This window comes from Equus asinus, chromosome 18 (genome assembly GCF_041296235.1).
Source record: "Equus asinus isolate D_3611 breed Donkey chromosome 18, EquAss-T2T_v2, whole genome shotgun sequence".
In the NCBI taxonomy this organism is placed as follows: domain Eukaryota; kingdom Metazoa; phylum Chordata; class Mammalia; order Perissodactyla; family Equidae; genus Equus; species Equus asinus.
The window spans coordinates 14,403,578-14,431,231 of NC_091807.1; the positions used below are offsets into that span (position 1 = coordinate 14,403,578).

Consider the following 27,654-nt stretch of genomic DNA (forward strand, 5'->3'; position numbering starts at 1 on the left):
GCCAGCGATCCCACAAGTCCTGGGCACGGGGAAGAAGCTGCCCTCCAGCCTCGGGTTGGAGCTTCGCCGAGTCAAACGCAGGCGTCGCGCAACCTGCCGCAGAGGCGGCTCCGAGGCCCGACCCGCGGGGCGCGCCCTCGCCCCACGGCTGGAGCGCCGGGCCCGCGCGGCGCGGGGGCGGAGCCGCGAGCGGGGGGCGGGGCTCCGAGGCGGCCCCGCCCCCGCCTCCCCGCCCCGCGGGTCACAATGTAGGGTTAGGGCGGCCGGCGGGCGGGGCTCGGCGGGGCTCGGCGGGGCGGGGCGGGGCTCGGCGGGGGCGGAGCCGGCGGTTGGGGGAGGGGAGGGAAGAGGAGTCGCGGTGGGAGGAGGACAGCGCCATTCCGGCCGGCCGCTCCCTGCGTCCCCTCTCCCTGCCCCGCAGTGGCCCGCGAGCCGCCGGCGAAGGAGCGCGCGCCTGACGCGGCCCGCCCTGCTCGCTCCCCGCCGGCGTCCGCCTTCCGTCCGCTCATGGCCCGGGCCGCGGCCAGCGAGCCGCTCTGAGGCGGGCCGCGCGGAGTCGTGGGGCCGCCGCCGTGGCCCTCGCTGTCGGCGCCTCGCCGCCCGCCCGCGGTGCCCGCGCACGCCGGCCGCCATCGTCTTCGCGCCTGGCTGGCGGGGGCGCTGTCCTGCCCGGCCGTCCGCGTCGCGCATTGGAGCTCGGCGGAGCGCGGCAGCCAGGGCCGGCGGAGGCGCGAGAAGCCGGCCGCCGGCGCCGCGGGGGCCATGACCGTGGAGCAGAACGTGCTGCAGCAGAGCGCGGCGCAGAAGGTGAGGCGGCCCCCGCCCCGGCCCCGGCCCCGCCGCCAGGGCCTCCTCCCCGCGCCCCCCGCCCCGCCGCCTTTGGGGTGTCGTTCCCAGAGCGGGCTGCGTGTGGGAAGCGGGGTGCACTTAGCGGGCTTCCATCCGCTCCCTTCTGGCCGATTGTTTTCCTGGAGCAGACGGTGCCGGGTCTTTATTGGGAGCGACCCTTACATTCCTACACTCCTCTATCTGGCTGCTTAATTAAACTTTCTCCTCCTCCTTCCTTTATAAAAAAATAGAATAGCCGCTGGTCATCCCTGATGAGCACAGTTTGTGTTTTGAAGGTGGGAGCCTTCTGGGCCTGCTCTTTGCAAAAGGGTCTCCAGCAGGACCGAATTGCCTGCCTGGCGGGGCAGGTCCGTTTACCAGGTGACTCTCTGTGGAAGTAGAGGGTTTGGTTGGTTCCTTTTCCTCTTTCTGTTTCTTTTTCCCGTTTTCCCCCTTGAGTATAGAAACTGTCCTTAAGAAGGGAAACCTTTCTGGCCATGTTTACTCCAGGAATCTTTTGTCCCCTGAGTTTGACCTTGTTCCATCGTTTACCCTTTGCTCTTGACTCAGCCACACATTCAAATGGTCACTCACCTAAGTTAAAAAAAAAATCTGTTTTTGAAGCTTCAAATCTTTTATAGTGAGTAATGAGAAATGCTCATTTTGTTCTGGATTTTGCTTTCAGGATGTCAAGTGCACTATCATGGCTTGCACCATATCCTGAAGAGTAGTTGGCTATGACTTATTTGTCCTTTGGGTGAAAAGCATTTTGGGCAAAAGGATAACATTGCTTTAGTCGTCTTGGGGTTACGGGGGTAACTGGAGTTTATTGTGAGCAGCTCCCGAAGCCGTGTTGGTTTATCAGGGTGAGTAACGAGCGCCCCACCCTGTTGTAGTTTTGGCATAGTTATCTCCTACCTGTGCTTGGTTTTCGAATAGGGTCTGCTGTCCTAAAATGGACTGTGTATGTACTCACAGCCTGCTAAATTTCTGCTTTGAGATTATTTTTAGAATTTTATGGTAGTACTTGAGGTAATTGAAGATGCTCAAGAATTTTGGAAAGCAAGGATAGTGCATTGTTATTTTAGGCACTTTGGGAAAGTTGATTTTGGAGCTCTTGTGTGTTAGTTAACTGTTACTGGTTAAATTTAGAAGATTATTGCAGGCTGCAGTTTATTTACAGGGAAATAATTTTGGATTTAATATTGGGAGTTAGAACAGTTTATCTGCTAATCCCCTCTATTCTACTTTGAATACCTTAAACTTTAGTTTTTGATGTTGAGTATGTGATAAAGTGTTAATACTTAAAGCAGGATCTCGTGGTCATATGTATACTAAGCAATATTTAATAGATTTGGTATCATTTTTGTTTATAGTTCTCTTCAGTGTTGAGTATTTATTCAACACAGCCAATTTGTTTCAAAGTGGGAAAAGTAGCTCATATTTTTCACATCTCTTAAATTTGAACAGTGGAAAGAAGTTTGTGAGTTTTTTAAATTGGTTTTGACTAGAGTACTTCTTTAACATAGAATCAGATAATGCAGATCTGCCTGCTTCAGAAGTTTAGGCATAAAATTGTAGGATCGAGAATCAAATTACTGAAAGTGGTCTTGGCCATCAAGTTTAATTTCCTAGTTTAATGAACTCCTCCTTACACAAAGGCAGTAGTTGTTAATCCAAAGTATTACCATTGTGCTGCTGTTTTCAGTGTGTGTGTCAGATCGTCTCACTGGTATTGGGGAAATTTTTTTGGTGAGGAAGATTGGCCCCGAGCTAACATCTGTTGCCAGTCTTCCTTCTTTTGCTTGAGGAAGATTGTCGCTGAGCTAACATCTGTGCCAGTCTTTCTCTGTTATGTGAGATGCCACCACAGTGTGCCTGACCACCGGTGCTAGGTCGCCGACCACATAGGAACCTGCAAACGCCTGGCCACAGAAGGAAGTGGAGCCCGAACTTAACCCCATGGGGCCAGCCCGAGGGGGGAAATATTTTTGGAGCAGTATAATGCGTGTATTTTTATACTTCCATCAAGGTATTTATGTGTTTTTTAAAAAGAAACAATATATTTGTTTGCTTTCCGTATTAACATAGTATTATATTTTTACTCATTGGAACTATTTAAAAAATATTTGTATGGGTATAAATACTTTAAGCCATCTACTTCAAATAAATTGGTAGATTTAAATCCACCAAGCTAGTAACTAGGAAGTGGACTTAAGCTAGTAACTAGGAAGTAAACTTCAAACTTTAGAAGAAACAAAAGTGAAACTCTCTGTTTTCACTTAGAAACTTTATGAATTGTCAGTCAAATGAGGTAACTAGTGCGTATTGCATAACCAAAATTGAGCCTATTTTCTGCTCTCCTCAAAATACTTGTGTGTGTGTATGTATGTGTACAACATTAGTTTTATGTGAATAGCTGTGTTCTGGGGATTGGAACGCTTCCCTATATTTTCAAGATTCTTTTTTTTTCCTTCCAGAAGGATGACTCTTTCATAAAATAATATAATAATCCTTTATTTAAAAAAAGCATGCCACAGAACTTTCATAGATCTCTTTTCACCTGCAAGGTAGTTTGTCACAGTATATTTGTAAGGAGAGGGGCTGTATTTTCCTCTGATGTGTTCTTTGCGTGATGGCTGAAGTTTGGCCGTGGCCGGGCATTGTGACATGTAGTAAAACTGCAGAGAGCTGCTTTTCTGTTTAAAGGATACAAGTGAGGTGGAGTTGGGGGGAGATTAGCTGCAGTTAAATCCTGTCAGAATTTTGGTCTTGAACATGTCTTCAGCCTTTGAGCTTGATATTTACCTAAGTGTAGGATCTTTAGATCTCAGAAATTTGATACCTAGATTCAGGTCCCAAAGAGGATTCTTTTTTTTTTTTTTCTAAAGATTTTATTTTTTTCCTTTTTCTCCCCAAAGCCCCCCGGTACATAGTTGTATATTCTTCGTTGTGGGTCCTTCTAGTTGTGGCATGTGGGATGCTGCCTCAGCGTGGTCTGATGAGCAGTGCCATGTCCGCGCCCAGGATTTGAACCAACGAAACACTGGGCCGCCTGCAGCAGAGCGCGCGAACTTAACCACTTGGCCACGGGGCCAGCCCCCCAAAGAGGATTCTTTAGGGAGGCAATAGATGGCTTCGTCCCAGGGACCAAATTAATTTATAGAGTGAAGTGAGCTGGATACCATTTACATTAAATGTATCTTTCTGAGTTGAATAAAATATAAAGTTCCTAAGGGCAGGTATTTTGCCTATTTTGTTTCACCCTGGTTCCTTGCACATAGTACGTTCAGTAAATATTTGATGAGTGAAGCAGTGTGTGAATGTTTTCTAAGAAGAATGAGAAGTGCAGTAGTTATTTTAGTTCCCTAACTGAATCTCAGATTTAGGATTATTGAGAAACAGTGAAAGCTCAAGACTGCGGACAACTGTTGGAATTTAGGCAGTGTAGTGAAAAGATGGTTGGATCTGTATCACCTTTCTGTGACCTTGGGCAAGTCACTAAATGCCTCTGAATCTTCTTTTAAAGCCTTAAAGTTAGTATGATTAGACATTAGCAGCTTTTTTAGATCTGCGTGTTCGGTGGAGCTAAGCATACATTTATTCCAGACAGGGAGTTTAAAAAAAAATAGTACGGGATGGCAGCAGAAGGAATTTTATGGATCAACAATTTTCAGTTAATTACGGGGGGGGGGGAGGGAGGGGTTAGGTGGGCAGGATTAACCAATCACAGATTAACCAAATTAAGAGTTTAAAACAAAACTTGAAAAATAATACAAACTGGATTCAGAGTAAATTTCTTAGTTAAAATAATGCAGTATTTTCTAATTTAGGTTATCATCTAAAGTTATAAAAATAAAGTAGAGCCTTTCAAGGGACAGTTAACATTTTGTAAATTGCTGTAAACATTATATACAACTGATATTCCTTAGTACTAAATAGTTGGTTATCTTGTTATCAGCATATGCCTTCGTTTGGGCAGAGAGATGGGGAGCCAGCTGCTTATTCCCACCTATTCCTTCCCTTTCTCACCTCATTTTGATTTGTATACTAACATTGTATCCAGCTGCCTTAATGAATTCTCATCAGATCTGATAAATATTCTGTGAGTTTTCTTTACTTTTCTGTGTATACAGTCCATATCATTTGTGAATAATTATCATTCTGACCTCTTCCTTGTCAATATTCAGATTTATTTTTTCATTTACTATTTTATTGCTTTAGCTAAGATTGCAGAATACTCCTAGGATTGATGTTAGTGTCTGTATGTATTGTTTCGTTATGATATGGAAATTTCCCTATAGTCCTAAGTTTTAAAAATATTTTGAAATCAGATTTAGATGTTGACTCTTTATCAGATGTCTTCTTTTGTTGTTGTTGCAACAACTGATGTGGTGTTTTATGTGTCAATAAGAACAACAATTGTAATAGATAGCATTTATGGGATATTTACTATGTACTATGTTAAGGAATTGTAATAAGAGCAACAATTGTAATAGATAACGTTTATGGGATATTGACTATGTACGATGTTAAGGAATTGTGCTGAGAGTTTTTTAGACTGTTTTTCATTTCATCTTCCTAACTGCCTTATTAGGTGAGCACTATTTTTTCCCTTCATATTGTGGTTGAGGAAACAGTACTAGAGAAGCTAAGAGCTAAAGCAGCATTTCACTGCTGGTGTGTGTGAAGGGTGGGATTTAACTCAGGGCCATGAGACTCTTGAGTCCCCCCATTATGATGGATTGCATTCTGGTAAAATCTCATGTAGTCGTGATGCCTCCAAATTCAATATACTAAATTTTAATCTGGAATTTAATATCTGTATTCTTAAATGAGATTGGTTACACGGTTTGCTTTTGTGTAAGTGGGTAACAAGGTAAAATTAACTCATAAAATTATTAGAAAGCTTTTTGTGTTTTCCTATGTTTTTGGAATTGTTTAATGTAGGATTGGGTTAAACCATTCAAAATTGGGGATATTTAAGCATTTTTTTGTCATTCAATCTAAGTACTTGCTACTTTGAAAGGTTGATGAATATGACTATATCAGGCTGACTTTTATTTAGAGCACATTTTAGATGAACTTTCCACATTTTATCTTTTTTTTAGGTTTTCTACCTCTTCCAGTGTCAATTTTAAAATTGTTTTTTAGATGTGGATTTTATTTCATTTAGCTTTCTCTCCATTTAGATATGTATATGGATCTGATGTTTTCTCTTAAATCTGTGCGTATATAGATAGATCTCTTTCTCATTCCTGTTAGTTTTGTTCTGTTCTCAGTGGTGTTTGCCAGATGTTGATCTATTTTATTGGTCTTTGCAAAATTCAGCTCTTTGTTTCATTTATAACTTTTGTCTTCTAATTTATTTTTATTTTTCTTTAGTAATTCCACCTTTCTACTCTTTTTGATGGTAATTATTCTTTTTATACTTATATTCAACGTTTAGTGAATTTCCAATCATGTTTAATGAAAAACATTAAGTGTGGATTTTCGTCAGTTTTGTTTTGAATTTGATTTTATTTTTTGTTCACTCTTTAAAAGATTTTTTTTTGGTTTACTTTCCAAGATGTTGCATTTTTAAAATTGTTAACTTTTAGTTTCCATATACTGTGTTTAGAGAACATGATTTGTAATAGTTTTAGAAATTTATTCAGATTTTCTTGGGGCCAGCACCGGGGGCGTAGTGGTTAAGTTTGTGCGCTCTGCTTGGTGGCCCAGGGTTCGTGGGTTTGGATCCTGGGCATGGACCTGCACACTGCTCATCAAGCCAGCCTGTGGCAGTGTCCCACATACAAAATAGAGAAAGATTGGCACAGATGTTAGCTCAGGGCCAATCTTCCTCACACACACAGAAAAAGATTTTCTTATGTACATGAGGTTTTAAGGAGCATATGAAAAGGATGAGTATTCTTTGAAAGTTGTAGAGTTTGGGGCCAGCCCCGTGGCCTAGTGGTTGAGTTCGAGAGCTCTGCTTCAGCAGCCCAGGGTTTTGCCAGTTTGAATCCTGGGTGCGGACATGGCATTGCTTGTCGAGCCTTGCTGGGGTGGCATCCCACATGTCACAACTAGAAAGACCCAAAACTAAAAATACACAACTATGTACTGGGGGACTTTGGGAGAAAAAGGAAAAATAAAAATAAAATCTTAAAAGAAAAAGTTATAGAGTTCTTTATTTGTATATTAAATGAACACAGTGTGATTTGAATATTTCATGTTTTTTTCCTTTATCTCTTAAATTCTGAGGGATGTGATATCTCTACTTTTAATATAATTTCATCAAATTCTCTTTGTATTTCTAATGGATCTAATCCAAACTTGTGTGTCTTTGCTGGTGTTTTAGTAGCATTTCATCATTTACATATATGGTGATAATTGATAAATTTTTTTATTGTCATCTGAGTTTCTGTTTATTAGTCTTGTTTTCCCTACTCAGTTTTTTTTTTTTTTTAAAGATTGGCACCTGAGCTAACAACTGTTGCCAATCTTCTTTTTTTTCCCCCCTGCTTTTTCTCCCCAAATCCCCCCAGTACATAGTTGTCTATTTTAGTTATGGGTCCTTCTAGTTGTGGCATGTGGGACACCGCCTCAGCATGGCCTGACGAGCGGTGCCATGTCTGTGCCCAGGATCTGAACCAGCCTGCTCAGTTTTCATGGATTGATCAGATTTTCCTTGTGTCACCTCCCTTACCCTTTCTTTTTTACAGCCTGTCATGATTTGGAAATCCCTTTCTCATTTCTGCTCTTTTAATTTTAAACAAATATATCCAAACATGTATTTTTCTGGTACAGTCAAAAATTGATAATCAGCTTTCCCTCCTTCCCTCTACTCTCAATAAGATAAAACTTTTTAGCTTATTTTTATTTACAGCATTCCTGATTTTGTTGGGATAATATTGAATGTGATTCTGAATGATGACTTCTTAAAAAAACAATTCTTTTGTTGAGGTCATATTGGCTTACAACATAGTGTAAATTTCAGGTACACATCACTCTGTTTCTGTTTCTGTATAGACTGCATTGTGTTCACTGCCAACAGTCCAGTTTTTATCCATCACCATGTGTACATGTCCCTTTCCCCCTTTGGCCCTCCTCCCACCCCCTTCTCCTCTGGTAACCACTCATCTGTTCTCTAAATGATGACATTTTAAATTTCTTAGGGTGTACCTTATGTCAAAAATATTACTTAATTGTGTTACACATTAGCAGTTAGTTTTTAAAAATTATTTTAACTATATGTTTTTCTGTATAGTGTAATACTGTTTCATGTTAGTCTTTGTTTTTATTGTTGTTGACTCTTTGTGGAAGCTTGTATGATTTCCCCTTTGGTTTTGGAATCCAGAAATTTCACTGTGTGTGTGTGTGTGTGTGGTGTGTGTTTATCTTTTTAACAGTTCTGCCTAGGATTTTTGATCTGAAAATGTTAGTGTTCTTCTCAGTAAAATTATTGCTTCTACTGTATTCTTTTTTTTCCTTCTATAGCTGCATTATTTGAATATTAGATACCATTCGTGTCTTTTCCTTGCTTCAAATTTTATTTTATAATTTCTTTCTCTCCCTTTTTGTCCTATATGCTCAGATAACTTTTCAGTTTGATCATCTATGCTAGTTCTATATTTACTGCCTCCATGGGTGGTCAGATCTTTTGGGGGTTTGTTTTAATAGTATACATTTTTAGTTCGTTCTAAAGTGCATAATAATAATAATAGAATTATAAACATTGGTTCATAATAGCTGTCCATGAAAATGTTTATTTATGAAATTTCTTATCAATTTTTAATAATAAACACACATGAACCCCCTACTTAAAACAAAAGCTGCAACTTTGAAGGTAATCTATATCTAATCATAGTCCCCTTATCCCATCCCTCTCTTTTAATTTGAGATTGTAATCATCTTGAATCCTGCGTTCATTCTCCCTGTGGTTTCTTTTTACTGCGTCTCTATATGAGTTCTTGAAGGTATATATTTTTAATTTTAGTTGTTTTAACTTTAGGAACGTTTTTCTGCCTCAATATCTAAAAGATATTCACCTATGTTTTCTACTAAGAAGTTTAAAGATATGTTTGCAACACTTAAACCTTATTCCATCTTTACTTATTTTTTTGTACTTGGTGTGAGATAGGGATCCAGTTTAATTTTTATTATGTATATGATTTATTGTTGTTAGTCGTAGCTTATTGAAAAGTTAATACTCTTCCCCAATGAACTGACGTGCCACCTCTGTCATATACAGAAGCTTTATGTAAAGTGTTCTTTTTTCCCCCTGCTCAGTTTTGTTCCATCATCCATTTTGTGAATAGCATCCTGTCTTCATTGCTGTAGCTTCATAATGATCTCTACTACTGGAAAAGTAAGTGTGCTCCTCCTCTTCCAAGGTTTCATGGCACTTCATTCTTCCTTGGAAATTTTAGAATAATCTTACCAAGTTCTCTGAAAAACTCTTGTTGGAGTTTTTTATTAATTCCATTGAATCTTAGACCAATTTGGGATCATTAACATCTCTACAATATTGAGTCTTCCTATTTGTGAACAGAGTATACTTTTTCCTTTATTTAGATCTTTGTTCATTTCTCTTATTCAGTTTTAATTTTAACTGTAGAATTCTAACACATCATTTGTCCTAGATAGCTGCTAATTTCTTATAACAATTATATGTAGCATTTTAAAATATTTGTTATTGGTTACTGGTGTGTACAGATGCAACTGGCTCTTGTATGTTGCTCTTATATCAAGCCACCTTGCTAAATTTTTCTATTTTAACACTTTTCCAGAGATGATTTTGGATTTTCTCTGTAAAAGATCATACTGTGAGTAAATCATGAGAGTTTTATTTATTTCCAATTTTTATGCTTATAATTTCATTTTTTTCTTGTTGTGCTAGATGAGACGTCTAAGAAGTAATAATATCGACTAGAAGCAGTAATAGTAGATATTGTCTTATTGCTGATTTTAAAGGACAGTTCCTTACTTTGGTACCTAAGGCATTTCTAAAGTATTTACAAGTGTTAGTTGTACAAACTCGTATGTTATAAAGAGGGTTCTATTTCTAAAGAACTAAAAGATATTGTAGTATTTTAAATTCTGATGCTTGCACGTACTTTTTCCTTTGAGTGCTGGTGACTCTTGTGAAAATTTTCACTCTAGGCATCCTGGTGTGGAAATAGCTGGTTTGTCAGCCATTTCTCTGTCATCCTAGGGCCTATAAAGTCAGGCATTGCATTTCTTTTTTATCATGGGCAGTCCTTTCTCTCTTTTCCCAGCGACCACTTCACAATCGTTCATTTCTGCCCTGATATGCTTAGTGTAAGAGTGGTTACAAGAGTCTTTCTCCTGACACTACACACACACACACTCTCTAATGTCACAGAACTACCATTTTTACTGAAACCAAAGTGGGTTCCTTCCTGGCGAGTTGAATCAGACCCCCACCAGAAGCAGTTGTCACACAAAGTAGGGCATGTTTGCGGCAAATAGGAGGCCACGCGGAATCATTTCCAAAGTCATGGCATCCCCAACAAAGGGAAGCAGGGGCCTTTTATTTTGGATGGGAATGAATATTCAAAACAGAGAGGTGGGTATTCGCTTGCGCAGACTCAGTTGGAAAGCATGCTTCCACATACACTGCAGGTTAAGGCAGTAAGGCCTAAGCTCCTCCCAGAGCGGATATTTTAGCGTTAAAAATGAGGCAAAGGTCATAGGCCTCGCTCTTGTGCTGGGGCTCGGTCTGCTTCAGGTTGGTTGGTGATTGCATCTCTTAACAGTTAAATGCTTCTGACCCCACCCTTGAGTTCCTTGGAGCAGTGAGTCCCTGACACCATGAGCACTGACTTGCAGCAGTGGCCTGCCTTTTTCCTGCAAATATAAGTGATGAGTATGGTGACATAGCTCATAATAATTGTTGATTTGTATTATACAGGCATACCTCATTTTACTGTGCTCTGCCTTATTGTACCTCACAAATATTTCAGGGGCTTTTTCTTTTTCTTTTTTTTTTGGTGAGGAAGATTGGCCCTGAACTAACATCTGTTGCCAGTCTTCTCTTTTTGCTTGAGGAAGATTGTCGCTGAGCTAACATCTGTGCCAGTCTTCCTCTGTTTTGTACATGGGATGCCGCCACAGCATGGCTTGATGAGCGGTGTGCAGGTCTGTGCTTGGGATCCAAACCCGTGAACCCTGGGCCGCAGAGCGGAGTGTGCGTACTTAACCACTATGCCACTGGGTTGGCCCTCAAATACTGTATTTTTTACAAGACCCTCAACCAGCAAAAATATTATGACTCATTGAAGGCTCAGATAATGGTTAGCATTTTTAGCAATAAAATATTTTTTAATTAAGATATGTACATTGTGTTTTTAGGCATAATGCTCTTGCACACTTAATAGACTACAGTATACTATAAACATAACTTTTATATTCACTGGGAAACCAAAAAGTTCGTGTGACTTGCTTTATTTCAGTATTTGCTTGTTGCAGTGGTCTGGATCCAGACCCACAATATCTTCGAGGTATGCCTGTTTATGAAAGACCAAATCTGGCCTCTGAAAGCCAGTTTTGGAATGTCGCTATGCAGTGTGGGTAAGTAGATGATGTGAAAGTTGAATTTATAAAATGACCTCTTGCGTTTATTTTGGCAAACTTGTGTAAGTAATTTTTCTAAGTTTTCTCTCTCTTTTTTCCTCCTTGACTAACTATTTTAATACAATTTATCTGCTTTATTTATAGTCTTGGTCTTTTGAGCCACTGAATATTTTAAAATGTACGTTTTCCTTGTTTCCTTAGCCTTGTTCAAACAGGTGTAGGTCAGAGCTTGTTCTTACAGTGTGATTTGTGGACTATCTCCATTTCCCTCTAGTGCTTGCTAAAACTGTAGAATTCTGTGCCTCACCCCAGACCTGTTGTTTCAAGACTCTGATGGTTGGACTACTTTCTTAACAAGAATCAGTGATTCTTCTGCACTTAAAGTTTGAGGAGCACTAGTTGAAAGTATTCTTGAAGATCAGAGTGCCTTAGCACTTGTGTGAATTGATTGCAGAGGTTGAATTATTACAGTACACCCAATTTAACACGCAAGCAGAGTCTCTTTGAACACATTGGCTTTCTTACATTTCGAGTGTTTTGTCCCCATCAGTGTACTTACACTGACCTGCTTTTCTGTTGTAAGGGAAATGCCGCCTCCATCAGGCTATCATGGCCACCATCTCTTGGAAACCCAAAGCTTCAGGTGCCCAGGGGACACTGGAACCCTGAACCCAAGTAGGGCAAAGTTAGTTGTCTTTTTATTCATTGAATCATATGTCAGGGAGTTGGGAAGCTATTGTATATGCCAAGGTTGCAGTCTCCCTGTTTCTTTTCTTTTTGGGGTCTGTGTGTGTGAATCATTTTTGAAAGATTTTTTTGTGTGTGAGAAACATAGCGTATGAGAACTTATGTATACCTCAGAGATACGTAATAAGATTACTGCCCTTTGTACCACCTTAGATGTGAAATAGAACATCTTATTATTACAGAAGTTTTCTTTGTGCCTCATCCGAACTGTCCCTTCCTTCCACATCCCTCTAGCTGCTATCTTGACATTTCCAGGTTGATGTTACCATAGTGTAATTTAGAAAATATAAAATGAAAACACCCATTTAAACTGTTTTAATTAGATGAATTTTGGCATATGGAACATTTTTGACACTCCAGAAGATCTTCTTGCATCACTTTTCCCATTTAGTATCCCCACCCTCCCTTTCCAGATAACCACTGATTGGATTTCTATCACAGTAGATCACTTTTGGCTGTTTTAGGTCTTCACATAAACGGAATCATAAAAATTCCTTTTTTTTTTTTTGCATTTGACATTTCTGCTCAGGAAACTGTTTTTGAGATTCAGCCATGTTATTGCATGTGTTAGTAGTTTGTTCCTTTTTATTACTGAGTAATATTTTATTATATGAATATTTTGAAACTTGTGTAAATATGTACCTATTGGTGAACTTTTGAGTTGTTTCCAGTTTGTGGCTTTTATGAATAATATTGCCACGTGTATGTTTGTAAGCAAGTCTTGAGTAGACATATTTGCATTTCTCTTCGGCAAATACATAGCAGTGGAATTGTTGTAAAATATTGCTAAATGGTTATTTAAAGTGGTGGTATCACTGTCCATTCCCATCAGCAATGTATGAGAGTTCTGGTTGGTCAATGTTTTTGGCAGCACTTGATATTGTCAACTTTTATGTTTTAGCCATCTTAGTGAGTATATAGTGGTACCTCATTGTGATATTAATTTGTATTTCTTTAATGGCTCATGATTTTAAAGTCTTTTCAGGTGCTTATTGGCCATTTTTGGATGATTTTTAAATATTGCTTCTCATACATTTTCCAGTTTTATGTTCTTAAAGGATTAGCAATAACAATAGCTAGTTGTTCTTCCAAGTCTGAAAATGGCAAAAAAGTTGAAGATATTGCTAGAGTGAAAACATTTTAGGAGCAAGTACTGATATGCTCTCGAAACAAAATGAAATTGCACAGTTTTTTCTTCATTTTATTTTTTTTAAACTAATACGTGATAAAAAGGCTCACTGCTGAAGAAGGAAGGCCTTTCTCTTTTTCATACCTCAAACTAGCATTGAGTTAATCTCTTAGATAGTTAATTGTGCGCATAAGAGAAATCTCTATGATGTATACTTTGTTCACAGGGTACAAAATACTTTCACACTGTAGTTGGTTTGGAAGTTTGGAAAGGGCCTGGAGGACCAATGGCAGGTGGGAGGAACTGTGGAGAGGTAAGCAATTGGGCAAAGAAAGACTTTTCTTACAGTTTCTGGTCCATGTGAGAATCAGAAAGAAGAGGAGCTCGTTTTGAACTGGAAAAGAAAACACTTCCTGTTTGCTGGGTTTTTATTGGTGCTGTTCAGCCTTGAAGTGGGTGGGGTGGGCGAGCTACGCTAGGCCTGAGGGCAGGATTGACTTCGAGCTGAGAGCTAAGTCCTCAGAGAAGCAGGAAGGATGTAGAGGAGTGTAGGGAGAGAGGGACCAGGAATGAAGAACCATTAGTGGCCAGGATCTGTTACTATGGTAACAGTAACGTGAGAACCACTCACATATACACAAGTTGATGTGTTATAATTCATGCCAGAATACATGCAAGATCAAATGTTTGATTTCTTTGAGGTGGAGCTACAGAAGCGAGTTTGGGCTGGAGGTGTGGGGCTTGCTGTGTCCTCCACTGAAGCATCTGAGCTGGTCTGCGTTTCTCATCAAGTAGGCCCCACTCTTCCCATTAGGCCTTACAGAAAGCCTCTGGGGCAGAACAAGGCCAAGGAAGAGGATTGAAAGGAAACCAGAAGTGATACCACACCTCTTAATCTCAAGTTCACGTGCCCGATGCACAGCAAGCCAAACACTGAGACATTGGTGTTTGTAGATGGAGACAGATTTTATTCGAATTGGCCAAAATGAGAAGGTGGGAAAGCCCCTGGACAATCTGACTTCCGCAGTTCCATGGCTGCTGAGTGCATTCTCCTTCTTCTACAAAACGAACTCACAAATCTTCGAGACCCCTGAGTCACCCCCTCAAGTTAAACAGGAAACGGCAAATTGGTTTAATATCTACAGTGACCCTCAGGTACCCGGCTTCGGCCCAGTCCCCACTGCCTCAGGTTTAAAATTCCCAGTTTTTGGAGGACGGAACAGCTCTCTGCACAGGCCTCCTGGGGTCAGTGGACACTCTTTGTGCCTATTCTGGTCACATCATTCAGGTTCTCAGAACTGACTTTTGGGCTTCTTCCCCAGTAGAGCGGGGACTTCCAGTCGGTGATAAGACTGCAGAACTAACAGAACTGACAGTATTTCCGTCCTTGCTGCTGGTGTCAGAGGGAAGGCTCACTGCGTCTGCGCTGTGGGGCTGTGGCTGGATAGATGAAGGTGGCGTAGCTCAGGCTGGAGTCAGCTTTGTGGTTTCTGTGATGTTTGCTGGATAGGGGCCCAGGCTTCTGGGGACGTGGGGATCAGAGTAGCCCACCAAGGGCTGGGGTCCCGTGCGAGGAGGTGTGGTGCTAGGGCCCTGTGAACATTGATGTTGCCATTAGCTTACTTGGCCATCTTGGGGGTTGCCTCAGGCAAATTCTAAACTCAGGGTCTGCAGTTTTTGGATGGAAGTGAATGCCCTTCTGTGCATTCTTGGCTGTGCCTGTGGTGCTCAGGGACCCTTCATACCCCTTGCACTGCTGGAAGAGAGGGTAGAGCTCTCTGGGTTTAATGTGCGAAGGGAGGGGCTGACTAACAGTGCCTCTGTTCCTCCTCTTCCGCCTGTCTTAGGGCCTCAGGGGGCTTTCTGTGGGGGTGAGGGGGAGCGAGGGTGGGAGGTGGTCAGGGAGTGTGGCCGGGAGGTACTGGGAACCTGCTGCCTTTGTCTTTTCCTTACTGACCGTTGTTATATCTCTATAGATATATCTTGTTATTGAGTTGCAGGGATTTATATATTCTGAATATGTTGTTATAAATTATAAATATATTTTTTCTCAGCATGTAGGTTCTTTTCATTTTCTTATTAGTTTCTATGAAGTCAAGTTTTTTAACATTGGTGAAGTTCATTGTACCACTTTTTTTTTTTTACGGTTAATGCTTTAACAAATTTTTGAAACTTAATTTGCAAAAATTTTTTTCCTGTGTTTTCTTCTAAAATGTTTTATCATTTTAGTTTTTACATTTACGTCTCTAGTTTATGTGGAGTCTGTTTTTGTGTGTGCTCTGAGGTGGAAGAGTTCAGGTTTATATGAAATAAATGATCCTTGTGTTATAGTTCATCTTTACTTCTGGATGCACCAGAACTTAACCATCCTACTGTTCGTAAACTATTTGCTTATCTTTTTATGTGTTTATGGACCTTTGAGATTTTCTTTTGTGAAATTTACGTTTGTTTCTCTTGTTTGTTTTTTCTTTTGGGTGGTTTTACCTTTTCCTTTTTGATTTGAAGGAGTTCTTTAGTCTACAGATAATTTTTATTTTCTACTTAGATATTTTGAAAATATCTTTTCCCATTTTCAGGGTGTCTTTTTACTCCCTTTATGCTATTCTTTCATGAATAGAAGTTCATTTCAATTTAGTCTCATATGTGATTAGTTTTCTTTATTATTTGAACTTCCATACTCTTTCATTAAGATGGTCTCTCTCTCTCTCTCTCTTTTTTTTTTTGGTGAGGAAGATTGGCCGTGAGCTAACATAGGTTGCCAATCTTCCTCTTTTTGCTTGAGGAAGATTGTTGCTGAGCTAACATCTGTGCCAATCTTCTGTTTTGTCTGTGGAATGCTGCCACAGCCTGGGTTGATGAATGGGGTGTAGGTCCATGCTTGGGATTCGAACCACTGAACTGCAGGCCACCAAAGCAGAGTGCTGAACTTAACCACTATGCCACCTGGCGGCCCCAAGATACTCTCTTTTATTGCCCTCTAGTCTTTTTCTTGTTTTGCCTTCAGTATTTGTCTTATTCCACTTGGATTTGAAGTTTGGGCATATTGTTTGCATAGGTGTCCAAATTCATGATTGGAGAACCAGCAACTGTATTGAAAAATTTCTCCTCCTCCTCAGTAATGCTCCACCTGATGACAATATTTTTTATCCTTGAATTGGGACTTTTTAAAATAGATCTCAGGGACTCTCCCTTGAATTAAAGTATTTTTCATTATAGTTTTACTGAAGTGTGTGTAAACATAAACGAGGCATAAATTTATTATGTTTTATTATATAGCTCTTATGCACCAAGACCAAAACCCAACTAATAACTTAGATATAACCAAAACTAAAAAATTAGTAAAATTTGGAAGAATAAGGTTAACTTAATTTTAACAGAATGGTAGTGTTTTACAGAAGCTAATTTGGCACTTCCAACTTCAGCCAAGGAAATTAATATATGTGCATCAGGATATTCTTGTAATAGTTATTGTTAAAGTTTGGGAGTAGATTTTATTGCCATTGTCATCCACTTTACGTCTTTGACCCTGGTACTCAGTTGACAGCCATTGTCTTAGAGGGGGGTTCTCAGCCTTTTTGTTGTAGTTTTCACAGATGTGCCTTCAGGTTTGATCATAGTTTAAAACTTTTTTTTATTTTTTGCTATACCTCAGTATAGTAGTCCCATTTTATCTGCAGTTTTGCTTTCCATTGTTTCAGTTATCCACGGTCAACCGTGGTCCAAAAGTATTAAGTGGAAAATTCCAGAAATAAACAATTCATGTTTTAAATTGTGCATCATTCTGAATAGCCTGATGAAGTCTCACTCCATTTCACCTGAGATGTGAGTCATTCCTTTGTCCAGCGTATCCACACCGTATATGCTACCCACCTCTAGTCACTTAGTAGCTGTGGGTTATCAGATTGATGGTTGTGGTATCACAGTGCTTGTTTTCAAGTAACCATGATTTTACTTAATAATGGCCCCAAAGCGCAAGAGTAGTGATGATGCAATTCAGATATGCCAAAGGGAAGCTTTAAGTGAAAAGGTAAAAGTTCTCAACTTAATCAAGAAAAGAAAAAATCTTATGCTGAGGTTGTTAAGATCTTGGGTGACTTTTATTATGCCATATTGTTATAATTGTTCTATTTTATTATTATTGTTAATCTCTTACTGTGCCTAATTTATAAATTAAACTTTATTATAGGTATGTATGTATAGAAAAAAGCCAGTATATATATGATTTGCTACTCTCTGTGGTTTCAGGCATCCACTGGGGGTCTTGGAACGTATCTCTCACAGATAAGGGGAGACTGCTGTAACTGTGCTGTAATTATTGCAGTATCTCTCAAGCAGAGTGTTGAACTGAACAGGTTGTGTGGTTTAGTGTAGAGTGGGATACAGATGATCCTCAACTTACTATGTTTCTACTTAGGATTTTTCGACTTTCATTGGAGTGAAATTGATAATGCATTCAGTAGAAACTGTACTTTGAATTTTGAATTTTGATCTTTTCCCAGGCTAGCGGTATGTGGTACACTCCTCTGTTGTGACGTTGGGCAGCGGCAGCGAGCCACAGCTCCCAGTCAGCCACGCGATCACGAGGCTGATAACACTTACAACAGTCCTGAACCCATAAACCATTATGTGTTTCACTTTCAGTACGATACTCAATAAATTATACGAGATATTCAACACTTTGTTATAAAACAGGATTTGTGTTAGAGGATTTTGCCCAACTGTACACTAATGTGTACTATTTAGTCCTTTTTTCTGGTCACTGTTACAAGGCTCCTGTAACTCTTGAAATTTACTGTCTTTTGTATGCTAATGAGAAAACTTCTGGTTGGAGGACAAGATAGCTTCAGGAGAGGGGCTGGACCTCAGAAAAACCAACCACTGTGATTAGAGGGTTAGAACTTTCAGCCGGTTCCCCAGTCCAGGGAGGGGAGAGGGGCTGGAGAGTGAGTTCAGTCACCAGTGGCCAATAATTTCAATCAATTGTGCCTACATAATGTAATCTCTGGTGCTTTATATACTTTTAATAAGTGCGTAGTAAATGGGAGTTCTAGGATAGAACTTTGCATGTATGGTTAACTTTTTTCCTCCTTAATTTTTTCTGATGTTTAGTCTCCTAAGAATACAGAATTACATCATTAATATATTGTTAGAATACAAAAATTGCTTTTAAGGAAGTTAGATCAGTAAGGGTCCAGTTAGGACACGGAAAACACAATAATTTGGACAGGGAAAGTTTAATACAATTCACTAGTAACAGGTGATTGGCTACTAAAGACTAAAAACTCTAGAGAAGAAAAGGAGGAGTAAATTTTGGAGAGGTCCTCCGCAAGCCCCGAGGCTCAGATTCAGGTTTTGTTGGAGAGGTTGTGATTGAAGCCCACTGGATAGCGGGCAAGTTTGCTGAGGTGCTGGAGGTGGGGATACTTCTGCCAGTAGCTGTTTTATGGGTCCAGGAAAGAAAGTGGTATAGAGCATATGCTTTTTTACACCTAGCATTTTATCTAGATGAATGGAGTTTCTGATAGTCTGGAAGGTGTGTTATGTGTGTAATTAGTATGACCAAAAGCTATATTTGCTGTAAGAAATTGTTTGTGACAGATGTAGCTGCTAGGAATCGTATAGTGTTCTAGTTTATTTTGTTTTATTAGTATAGGGATTTTATTTTTGGACTGTAAGTTAATTATGAAAATTTAAGTATGGAAACTAGAGATATGTAAAGATTTAATTGGACGAGAGAGATATATTGCTGATGTCATAGTTCAAGGATGTCATTTGATTCACAAAACTTTTTTTTACCCACATGTTTTCCAGAATATAGGCGCTCTAATTTAAAAGCACACTGTTCCAAAAGCTTTTACAAGTTGGGTTTTTGAAACTCAAAATGCATGTTCCCATAGAAACCATGTTTCATCATGTTGGGTTCTTATTTGGCCTGGAAATGTATTTAACTCTGTATGGACTTAGCTTATAGTGCAGTGAAACAATATTTTTTGCATGTAGAGTTTCTACTTATGATGCATTCTTTTGTCTACTAGTTAATAGCGATGGGGGATTCTCTTAGGGGCATGGACATTATGTGGATGTTAGATTGGTTGAAGGATTGAGTTGGCAGGTGGGGTATGAACTCTGAGGTGAGGAAGGACGGAAACAAACATTTACTGAGGACCAACTATATCCATTGCTCTTTGCTACCTGTTTCCCGTAAAGCATCTCATTTCTTTACCTTTCTTCCTTTTTCTTTTTTTTGGATTATGTGAATGCTTAAAGATTGTTTGTAGCTCTGGGATTCTGTAAAAAGGTAGGAAAAGGCTTTTTAAATTCAGAAATTCTGGCATTTCTAAGTCTAAATGTAAATAGTGAAGTATAAAAAAGCACATCTTGGGGCTGGCTCCGTGGCCGAGTGGTTAAGTTTGAGTGCTCCGCTGCGGCAGCCCAGGGTTCGGATCCTGGGCGCGGACATGGCACCGCTCGTCAGGCCACGTTGTGGCGCCGTCCCACATCCCACAACTAGAAGGACATGCAACTAAGATATACAACTATGTACGGGGGGTTTGGGAAGATAAAGCAAAGCAGGAAAAAAAAAAAAAGAAGATTGGCAACAGTTGTTAGCTCAGGTGCCAATCTTAAAAAAACAAAACAAAAACTACCTGCTTCATTTATATAAAAAAAAGAGCACATCTTCAGATTTTTACACCCAGAGGGATATATGATTAATTTACTTTAACACTGATGTGCTGTTAACCCAAAAAGGTTGAGATAAACCTTGGCTCTGTGCCAGTAGGAAGTACAAGGTACCCCAGCCATTCATGAGATTGCTATTTGGGGTATTTGCAGTGGAGAATTTCAATAATGTTGTCCTGTACACTCACCTTCAAGCAGGATTGACAGGACCAGAACTAAGAAAGGAAGCCTTCTGGGAAATTCTAGATAGACTGTAGGAGAGTGTAGAAAGTTTGTTTAGTAAGTGGGCCTGATTTAGGTATGCCTCTTGTTCCCGTCTCCAGTCATTAGTACCTCTTCCTTGTGGATGAGTTCAAGCCCTGTGATCTGACTTAGTCCACTTACCCTCTGTAAACTCTGCTATGTTCATTTATTCAGTCAATATTTATTGAGTGCCTACCACGTGCCAGCACTGGTACTAGTTGCCAGGACTACAGTGATGAGTGAAATAGACAGACTGTGCTCCTTTTGGACTTAGAATCTGGTGATTAACCATAGTATATTATTATAATGTGGTGAGTGCCAGGAGAACCTCTAACCTTAACAGAAGGCAACTGAATATACACAGATCTTTGAACTAGGAAGCAGAGTGGTATTTTGTAGACCCTGAATAAAAGTTAGAGGGAAGAGGAAGATGGGAAAGTAGTGCAAGGTGAGGCTAGAGAGAGCCGCAGCATGCAGAGAGCCCGTTAGGCCATGATAAGGATTGTACTGCAGGAAAATTCTCAGAGAGTTCACGGAATATTACATGTGAAGGGAAATGAAAGATCATGTTGTCCTCCTTAAAATTAGAGATAAAAATAAAAGACAAGGCTCGGGAAATAAAAGTTTTTTGTTTTTGTTTTTTGCTTATAGCTTTTAGCTGGCCAGGGGCAGGTTCGGGGCTTACGAAGAGCTATTTGAAGGACACGTGTACTAGGAATTATCTGTCAACGAAGTTTGGGGATTTCTTGTTATGGTGAGATAATACGAACTAGGGCAGTTTAGTGTTATCAGGTAGGCGCAGAAGGTATTTGTGGAAACACATGTGCATATGGTTATGTACTTTAAAGGCAATGGTGTAATTAATCCTTTCATTGATAGGTAACTTTGACCTGCTTACCACTCAGTGCTGGAAATACTTTAGTCTTTAGTGCATATGATTCGAAGTTTAAGAATGCCTTGGGATTGTCTATCTCATTGGGGTTTTTTCCTTTTTTCTAAGAGAATTTGGAAGTTTTTTTAGAGGTCTTTCTAAGAGTTGCCTTTTTTACCCCTGAAGAGGGAAACCTTTGACTTTGTTTCTTTTGCGCTAAACCAAGTTTTATTTATATTTGGAAATGCAGTTAAAGGAACCAATGACTGACTTATGAGGCATTCACCCCTTAACACAGAAAGCTTTCCTGCCTTCTAGTGAGCAGTGCTCCAGTCTTCTCGTACCGCTATCTAAGTGTTTTACATCAACATGGTAGGAGATTTTTCTACCGCTTACATTTTTTACTGCATCTTTAATCTTCAAAATCAGGTACCATAGAGGAGAGAAAATATGGAAAGGACATGGGCTGTGGGATTTGAAAACCCTGTTTTCATTGCTGTCTCTGCACTTGTTCATCTCTTGAAGCCCGTTAGCTATAAAATGAGAGGAACTTCCTAGAGGGTGTGTGTGTGCATGTGCACATTTGCATGTGTCAAATGAGATTATATGCTGGGAACACTTAAAGCAGAGTCTGGCATACAGCAAGAGCATAATTGCTTATCTTTTTCCTTGGCCTAAACCTAATCCCCTTTTTTTGATCCTCAAAAAGTTATACCCATGTTAAATATTCTGTAGTCTTTACTAAAACAGATTTAAAACAGACCCAACATTAAGTAGGGTCAACTGAGGGAGGAAAGAATTTCAATGACACCCTCTGATCTTTAATTTATATTGAAATTACTGATGTCTCCTTCTCCCTGGAGTGTATACTACTGTCTTTTCCACAGAGTAGGCACTTAAGGATGTCATCATGTAGTAAAAATTACTTTGAAGAAGGAATCTGAAGGTCTGTAGGTAGTCTTGGCTTGTTCCTTATTGATTTTTGTGAGCAAGCCACTGAATTTGCAAGCCACTGAATCTCTTTGAACATTGTGCCTTGCCCTTCTTGGTCGAGCAGTGTGTTAAACAACAAAAAATTCAGCTCAGGGGGCTGGCCTGGTGGTGCAGCAGTTAAGTTCACGTGCTCGGCTTCGGCGACCTGGGGTTTGCTGGTTTGGATCCTGGGCACAGACCTACACACCACTTGCTCATCAAACCGTGCTGTGGCAGGCATCCCACATATAAAGTAGAGGAAGATGGATGCAGGTGTTAGCTCAGGGCCAGTCTTCCTCAGCAAAAAACAGGAGGATTGGTGGTAGATGTTAGCTCAGGGCTAATCTTCCTCAAAAAAGAAAACAAGGAAAAGAAATTCAGCTCAGTCAATTTAAAAAGTCAAATTGACTTTATTGGGCCATAGTTCTTAGCCATAAAATAAACAGGTGTGCCAGAAGGTGGCATGCTTGACTCTTTAGAATTTAAAGATCCCGTTAGCTAAGACTTTGGGTTTTTTGGAGCCAAATTAATGTGTAAAAAGAGTGTGCTGCTGGGTTGAGGATTGTGTGTGTTTTACAGTATACCTCATTGCATGGAAGTTTTCTTGAGGTTGGCAGGTGGCCTGGTGTCAATCTAACCTGTTCCGTGACCACCTTGTCCTGACAGGAGTCTTTGAGTTAGGTGATGAACTCTCTAACAGCCTTTAAATACTTGATCTGTGCCCATGATTTTTGTGATTTTTTGACTTCAGAGATTCCCGTTAGCCTTTGTCTACATGAAACAAGACAGACAGGTGCACCTTAATGTATCGGCAGTAACCAAGATATGTTACTGTTCCTGGCCAAGAAAAGGCCCTGTGTGCAAAACCAGCAGTTCCCAACATTGGAACCTGAGACTGGGGAACGACTGAACCAACAGACCTCAACAAATGGGGACTGTGGACTAATTCCAAAGAAATGGGGAAGTGCACTTGCTGCTAGCAGTTCCCACCGTGGAATCTGGGGAAGGATCCCAAACAAATGGGGAACTGCAGACTAAACCACCGGCAGTTCCCAACACGGAATCTGGGAACATAACCAAGGGCTAGAGTTTCCAATCAAATAGGGAATTGTGGTCCAAACTGCTAGCAGCTTCCAACGTGGAACTAGTGATTCTAGACAAATGGGGAACTAACTGGAAAGCCAGTTAGATTGGGAGCTCAGTGCAAAGAGAGCCGAGCTCAGAACCCAGAGGGAACTTACCCACAGCCCTTGGAAATGGTGAGAAAGACAGTGAACTCAAAAACGGGTTTGCAACTACCATGCCTGTGTTTCTTATTGTCCCTGAATGCCACTGGAAGTCTCCTTTAGTTCTGCTGCTGCCACCAAATCTGCTAAACAACAAAAAATTCAACTGAGTAAATTTGAAAGAGCAAATTGGCTTTATTGAACGATTCATGAATCAGGCAGCATCCTGTCTACCAAATAGAAAGGAGCTCCATAGAGTTGCAGAAAAGAAATGATTTTAAAGGCAGAGAGGGAGGGGACAAAAGGCAATTATTACCAAAGAATGCATTGTTTTAGGCAAGGTTGCCCTCCTAAGGGGAATGGAAGTGGTCTATCAGTGGATAACCCACTAGGGCTGACCAGGAAATTCTGTATTGACTGGTCCAAGGTTACATTCCTGGGGAGTTGAAACTGCAAATTAGGTTAGGTATTAAGTCTTGGTTTTCTGACTGTGGGGCCTTAACATTAGTGACTCCATTTTGGGCCTGCTGTCTCATTTATTTATTTATTTAGGAAGATTGGCCCTGAGCTGACATCTGTTGCCAACTTTCATTTTCTCCCCAAAGCCCCAGTAGTACACAGTTGTATATCCTAGTTGTAAGTGACTCGAGCTCTTCTGTGTGGGTTGCCGCCACAGCATGGCTTGATGAGCCATGCTAAGTCCGTGCCCAGAATCTGAAGCTGCGAACCCGAGGCCGCTGAAGCAGAGCAAGTGAAATTAACCATTCGGCCACAAGGCTGGCCCCTGCTGCCTTCTTTTTAACAAGTGTGAATATGTTGCACCCACCTCCTTATGCTTATTAGATATGAAATCTGTACAAGGAAGACCTCAGAGCTCAGAAGAGGAGCTCTAGACATGCAAGTGGGTTGGATCCACCTTGGATCCCAAATTGCTAGTCAAGGAGGAGAGAATCATATGCAAGACATTTTCAGTTGAGAATCAGGGTGTATCACAGACCAGAAGTTTGGTAAATAGGAAAATGCAAACCTTGAAAGAAAGACCAGGGTCTTAATCACAACAGAAATAACAGCAATAAAAACATGATTACGGGAAATGAAGGTGCAGGTTTTCAAAGACAGGAAAAGCACAGCTGTAAGATGCCAATAAAAAAGGGGAAAACCTTACAAATGAGGTGGTTTTTCTGCCATAAACTGAGAATTTTTCTCATAGGTCACCTCTTTCGATTTCTCTCCCATTTCTTGGTAACTTAGCTGAGAAAGTTCTTTCACCTTCTCTCCTTCCTGCTCAGCCTGCTTTGGCACCTTAATCCTTTTCTCTTCATTGTTTCATTTTCAGTCAAAATTCATGCAGTCATAAAACTATGCTAGAGATACATCTGGATTATTTTTTTTCCTAGGTTTTAGCTGACTTAATCGTGAAAGATAATAAAATACCAAACCATAACAAAATTTCAAAGATGTTGCTTTTCTTGATAAAATACTCAATGTTCTTATTGCACTCTGTATCGGTCAACTAACATCATAACAGCTCACTCCAAAAGTTGGTGACATACCAAAATATTATCATCACGTTCACAGATTTGTGGGTTGATTGGAGTGGCTCTTCTCTACAAGTGCCTCATTCTTCTGGGGCACGTGGGCTACCCAGGTCATGTTCTTCTTAAGGAAGAAGATGAAGAGGGCAAGCCCAACCATGTAAGCACATTTCGTGTTTGCTTGCATGCTTTCTGCTATTATGTCATTGGTCAAAGTGTGTCACATGGTCAAGCTCCTCAATGCAGCAAGGAAATATATGGTATCTCTAGTGAGAGAAAGGGAAAAGTTGCAAAAGGTGTGAGAGCAGAGATGGGAGAATTGGGAGTCTAACACAGGCCCTGTAATGTTTTCTGGGTTTTACATTTGTATTTACATTTCATCTTGTCATTAATGTATATGCATACTATTTTGTATCCTACCACTTCAGCTTAATGCGATTTTGTAAAGATAACCTTCTATATAGATTCACTACTTAAAAATATACAGTTGTTTGGATTTGTCCATCTGTATCAAAATCATTTGAGATGCTTATTAAAAATACAGATTTATTAGCCTTAACTCACACCCTCCTGGAATCACAGTCTCTGGGCTGGGGCCGGGGAATCATCATTATTAGAAAACTCATCAGGTCATTCTTCTGTACATTAAAGTTTAGAATGTCTTCCTTAGTGGAAGGACATTTGCATTTTTTTTCATTTTTCCAGCATTATAAATAATAGCCAGCGACGTTTGTACAAATGAGTAATTTCTTTGGGGTATTCAATAGTCTTTCCCGATGCACGATTGAATAATTCGCAGTTGAGGAAAATAATGCTCTGTGTAAAGGATGGAGTTTGGAGTGCTGGTGGTGGTGAAATAGCAAACAGGCTTATGAAATCTTTCAGGTATTTTATGTTCACTAAAATAAAGCATTGAATTAGATAAGGAGAATTTCTGTAAAATTTTTATACATCTTTAATTTGTAATGTTGGGTATTATGTAACTTAGTCATGGTTCTGTTGCTTAGTTATTGTTAACTTTTTAAAAGAAAGTAGAAAAGTCGACAAGTTTAAAAAGAATTTTATTTTTCTTGTATTTCAGCCCTGGAAATTTGGCAATTTGGTTCTTTTATTCAACTATTTTGATTCTTCTTGGCATTTATATGACCTTGTTTATGTACTTTATTATCTATTTTATTGTTAGATAGTCTTGGTTATCTCAACTCTTTAATAAGATTTTTATGGAAATGAAAATTCATTGATGGCGTGGCAGATACTGCCAATGCCTATGCAATATACGTTCTTTCTTTTCCCTCACAAACAGAGCCTTGATTTCATTTTCAGAGTGGCTTTGTGCGTAGCTGAAAAATACCTTTCCCAACCGCCTTTGCATTTATGAGTGTCCAGGAGGCTTTGTTCTGTTCAGTGAGGCTTTAAGTGGAAGTCACCAGAAAGGGCTTGATAAAGAAGGCAGAATCATTTGGCAGACACCTTTTGTCCTTTGCCCTTCCCTTTGTCCTACCTAGAGCTTGGACAGGATGCTGGAGGAGGAGACATGGAGTGACAGACACTTGCTGAATGCCATATATAGGAATGTTTAGTGGGAAGACAGAAGGAGCTTAGATCTTTGATATCTTGTGGGCTGTCCTTATCAGATCTGGACTGCCCACCTCCAGTCTAATTATATTAGGAAAAGACACTGCAGTATGTTGAAGCTACTATTTAGATGGGACGCTGTTAAATGTAGCTGAATATAATTTGTGACTCATATGTGTGGCTTTTGTAAAAGATATCTCGACTACGTTTTCTCAAACCTGACTTTCAAATTGCTTTTATTTATTTATTTTTTTCATTTCACTTTGTAATTTCTTTAGGACCCTTCACTTCTGAATGTATATACATTACGCATGTTTAAATTGTCAAGCATGTTTTGAAATGCACATTTTACAATCCTGGCATCAATAAATCTGTATGCATAACATTTTAAAACTTTATATTTTGAAGTAATTTCAAATTTAAAGTTGCAAAATTAGTACAAAGAACTTCCCATAACTTTTTTCCTGAACCATTTGAGAGTAAGTTGCAGACATCATGTCCCTTTACCCCCTTAAATACTTCAGGGTGTATTTCCTAAGAAAAAAGATATTTTCTTAAATAACTATAGTGCATTATCAAATTCAGGAATTTAATATTAATAAAATATCATTACTAAGCACTCTGCGTTCATCTTTCTCCAGTTGTCTGAATAATATCCTGTATTGCGTTTAGTTTGAGATGTAATGTGGTCTCCTGCAGTACATTTGGTTACCATGCCTTTTTGGTCCCCTTTAATCTGGAAACTTGTCCTTTGTCTGTCATGATATAGACATTTTGAAGATAGTACAATAATTATTTTGCGAAATGTTCCTCAGTTTGGATGTCTGATACTTCCTCAAGATTAGATTCAGGTTATGGTTTTTGGCAGGAAAACCACAGGTGATATTGTCTTCTTGGTGTATCATATCATATCAAGAGGCACACGCTGTCAGTCCCATTATTGGTAATATTAGCTCTGATCACTTGGTTGAGTTGGTATCTGTTAGATTTCTTCAGTATAAATTTACTTTTCCTCCCTTTATAATTTGTAGGAAGAATTTGAAACTGTGTAACTATACTGTTTCTCATTAAACTTTCACCCCATAAAATTATTACTGAGATGACTGTAAAACATTTTCAAGAAAGATTTCTGCAGATCCTTTCATTCTAGTGACGACTTGTCTTCCAGATCATATCCATTGAGCTTGCATTATGTCGTGGTGCTGTCTTACAGTTTTTGGGAACTTGTTTTGAGAAATACAGAGATGTGGGGAGGAACATGGTTCT

General features: G+C 39.8%; 1 protein-coding gene across 5 annotated transcripts in view; it reads left to right on the plus strand.

The window, feature by feature from the left end:
- Positions 1–336: 336 nt before the first annotated feature.
- Positions 337–27,654, plus strand: part of USP25 (ubiquitin specific peptidase 25) — a 150,430-nt gene continuing 123,112 nt past the window's right edge. For 2 of the 5 annotated variants that reach the window (XM_070488714.1, XM_070488715.1), the window contains exon 1: positions 337–807. In XM_070488714.1, the coding sequence (XP_070344815.1) occupies positions 763–807 (45 nt within the window). In that variant the 5' untranslated portion in view covers positions 337–762. The remainder of the gene's footprint in view (positions 808–27,654) is intronic. The other 3 variants (XM_070488717.1, XM_070488720.1, XM_070488718.1) reach the window with 2 other exon arrangements.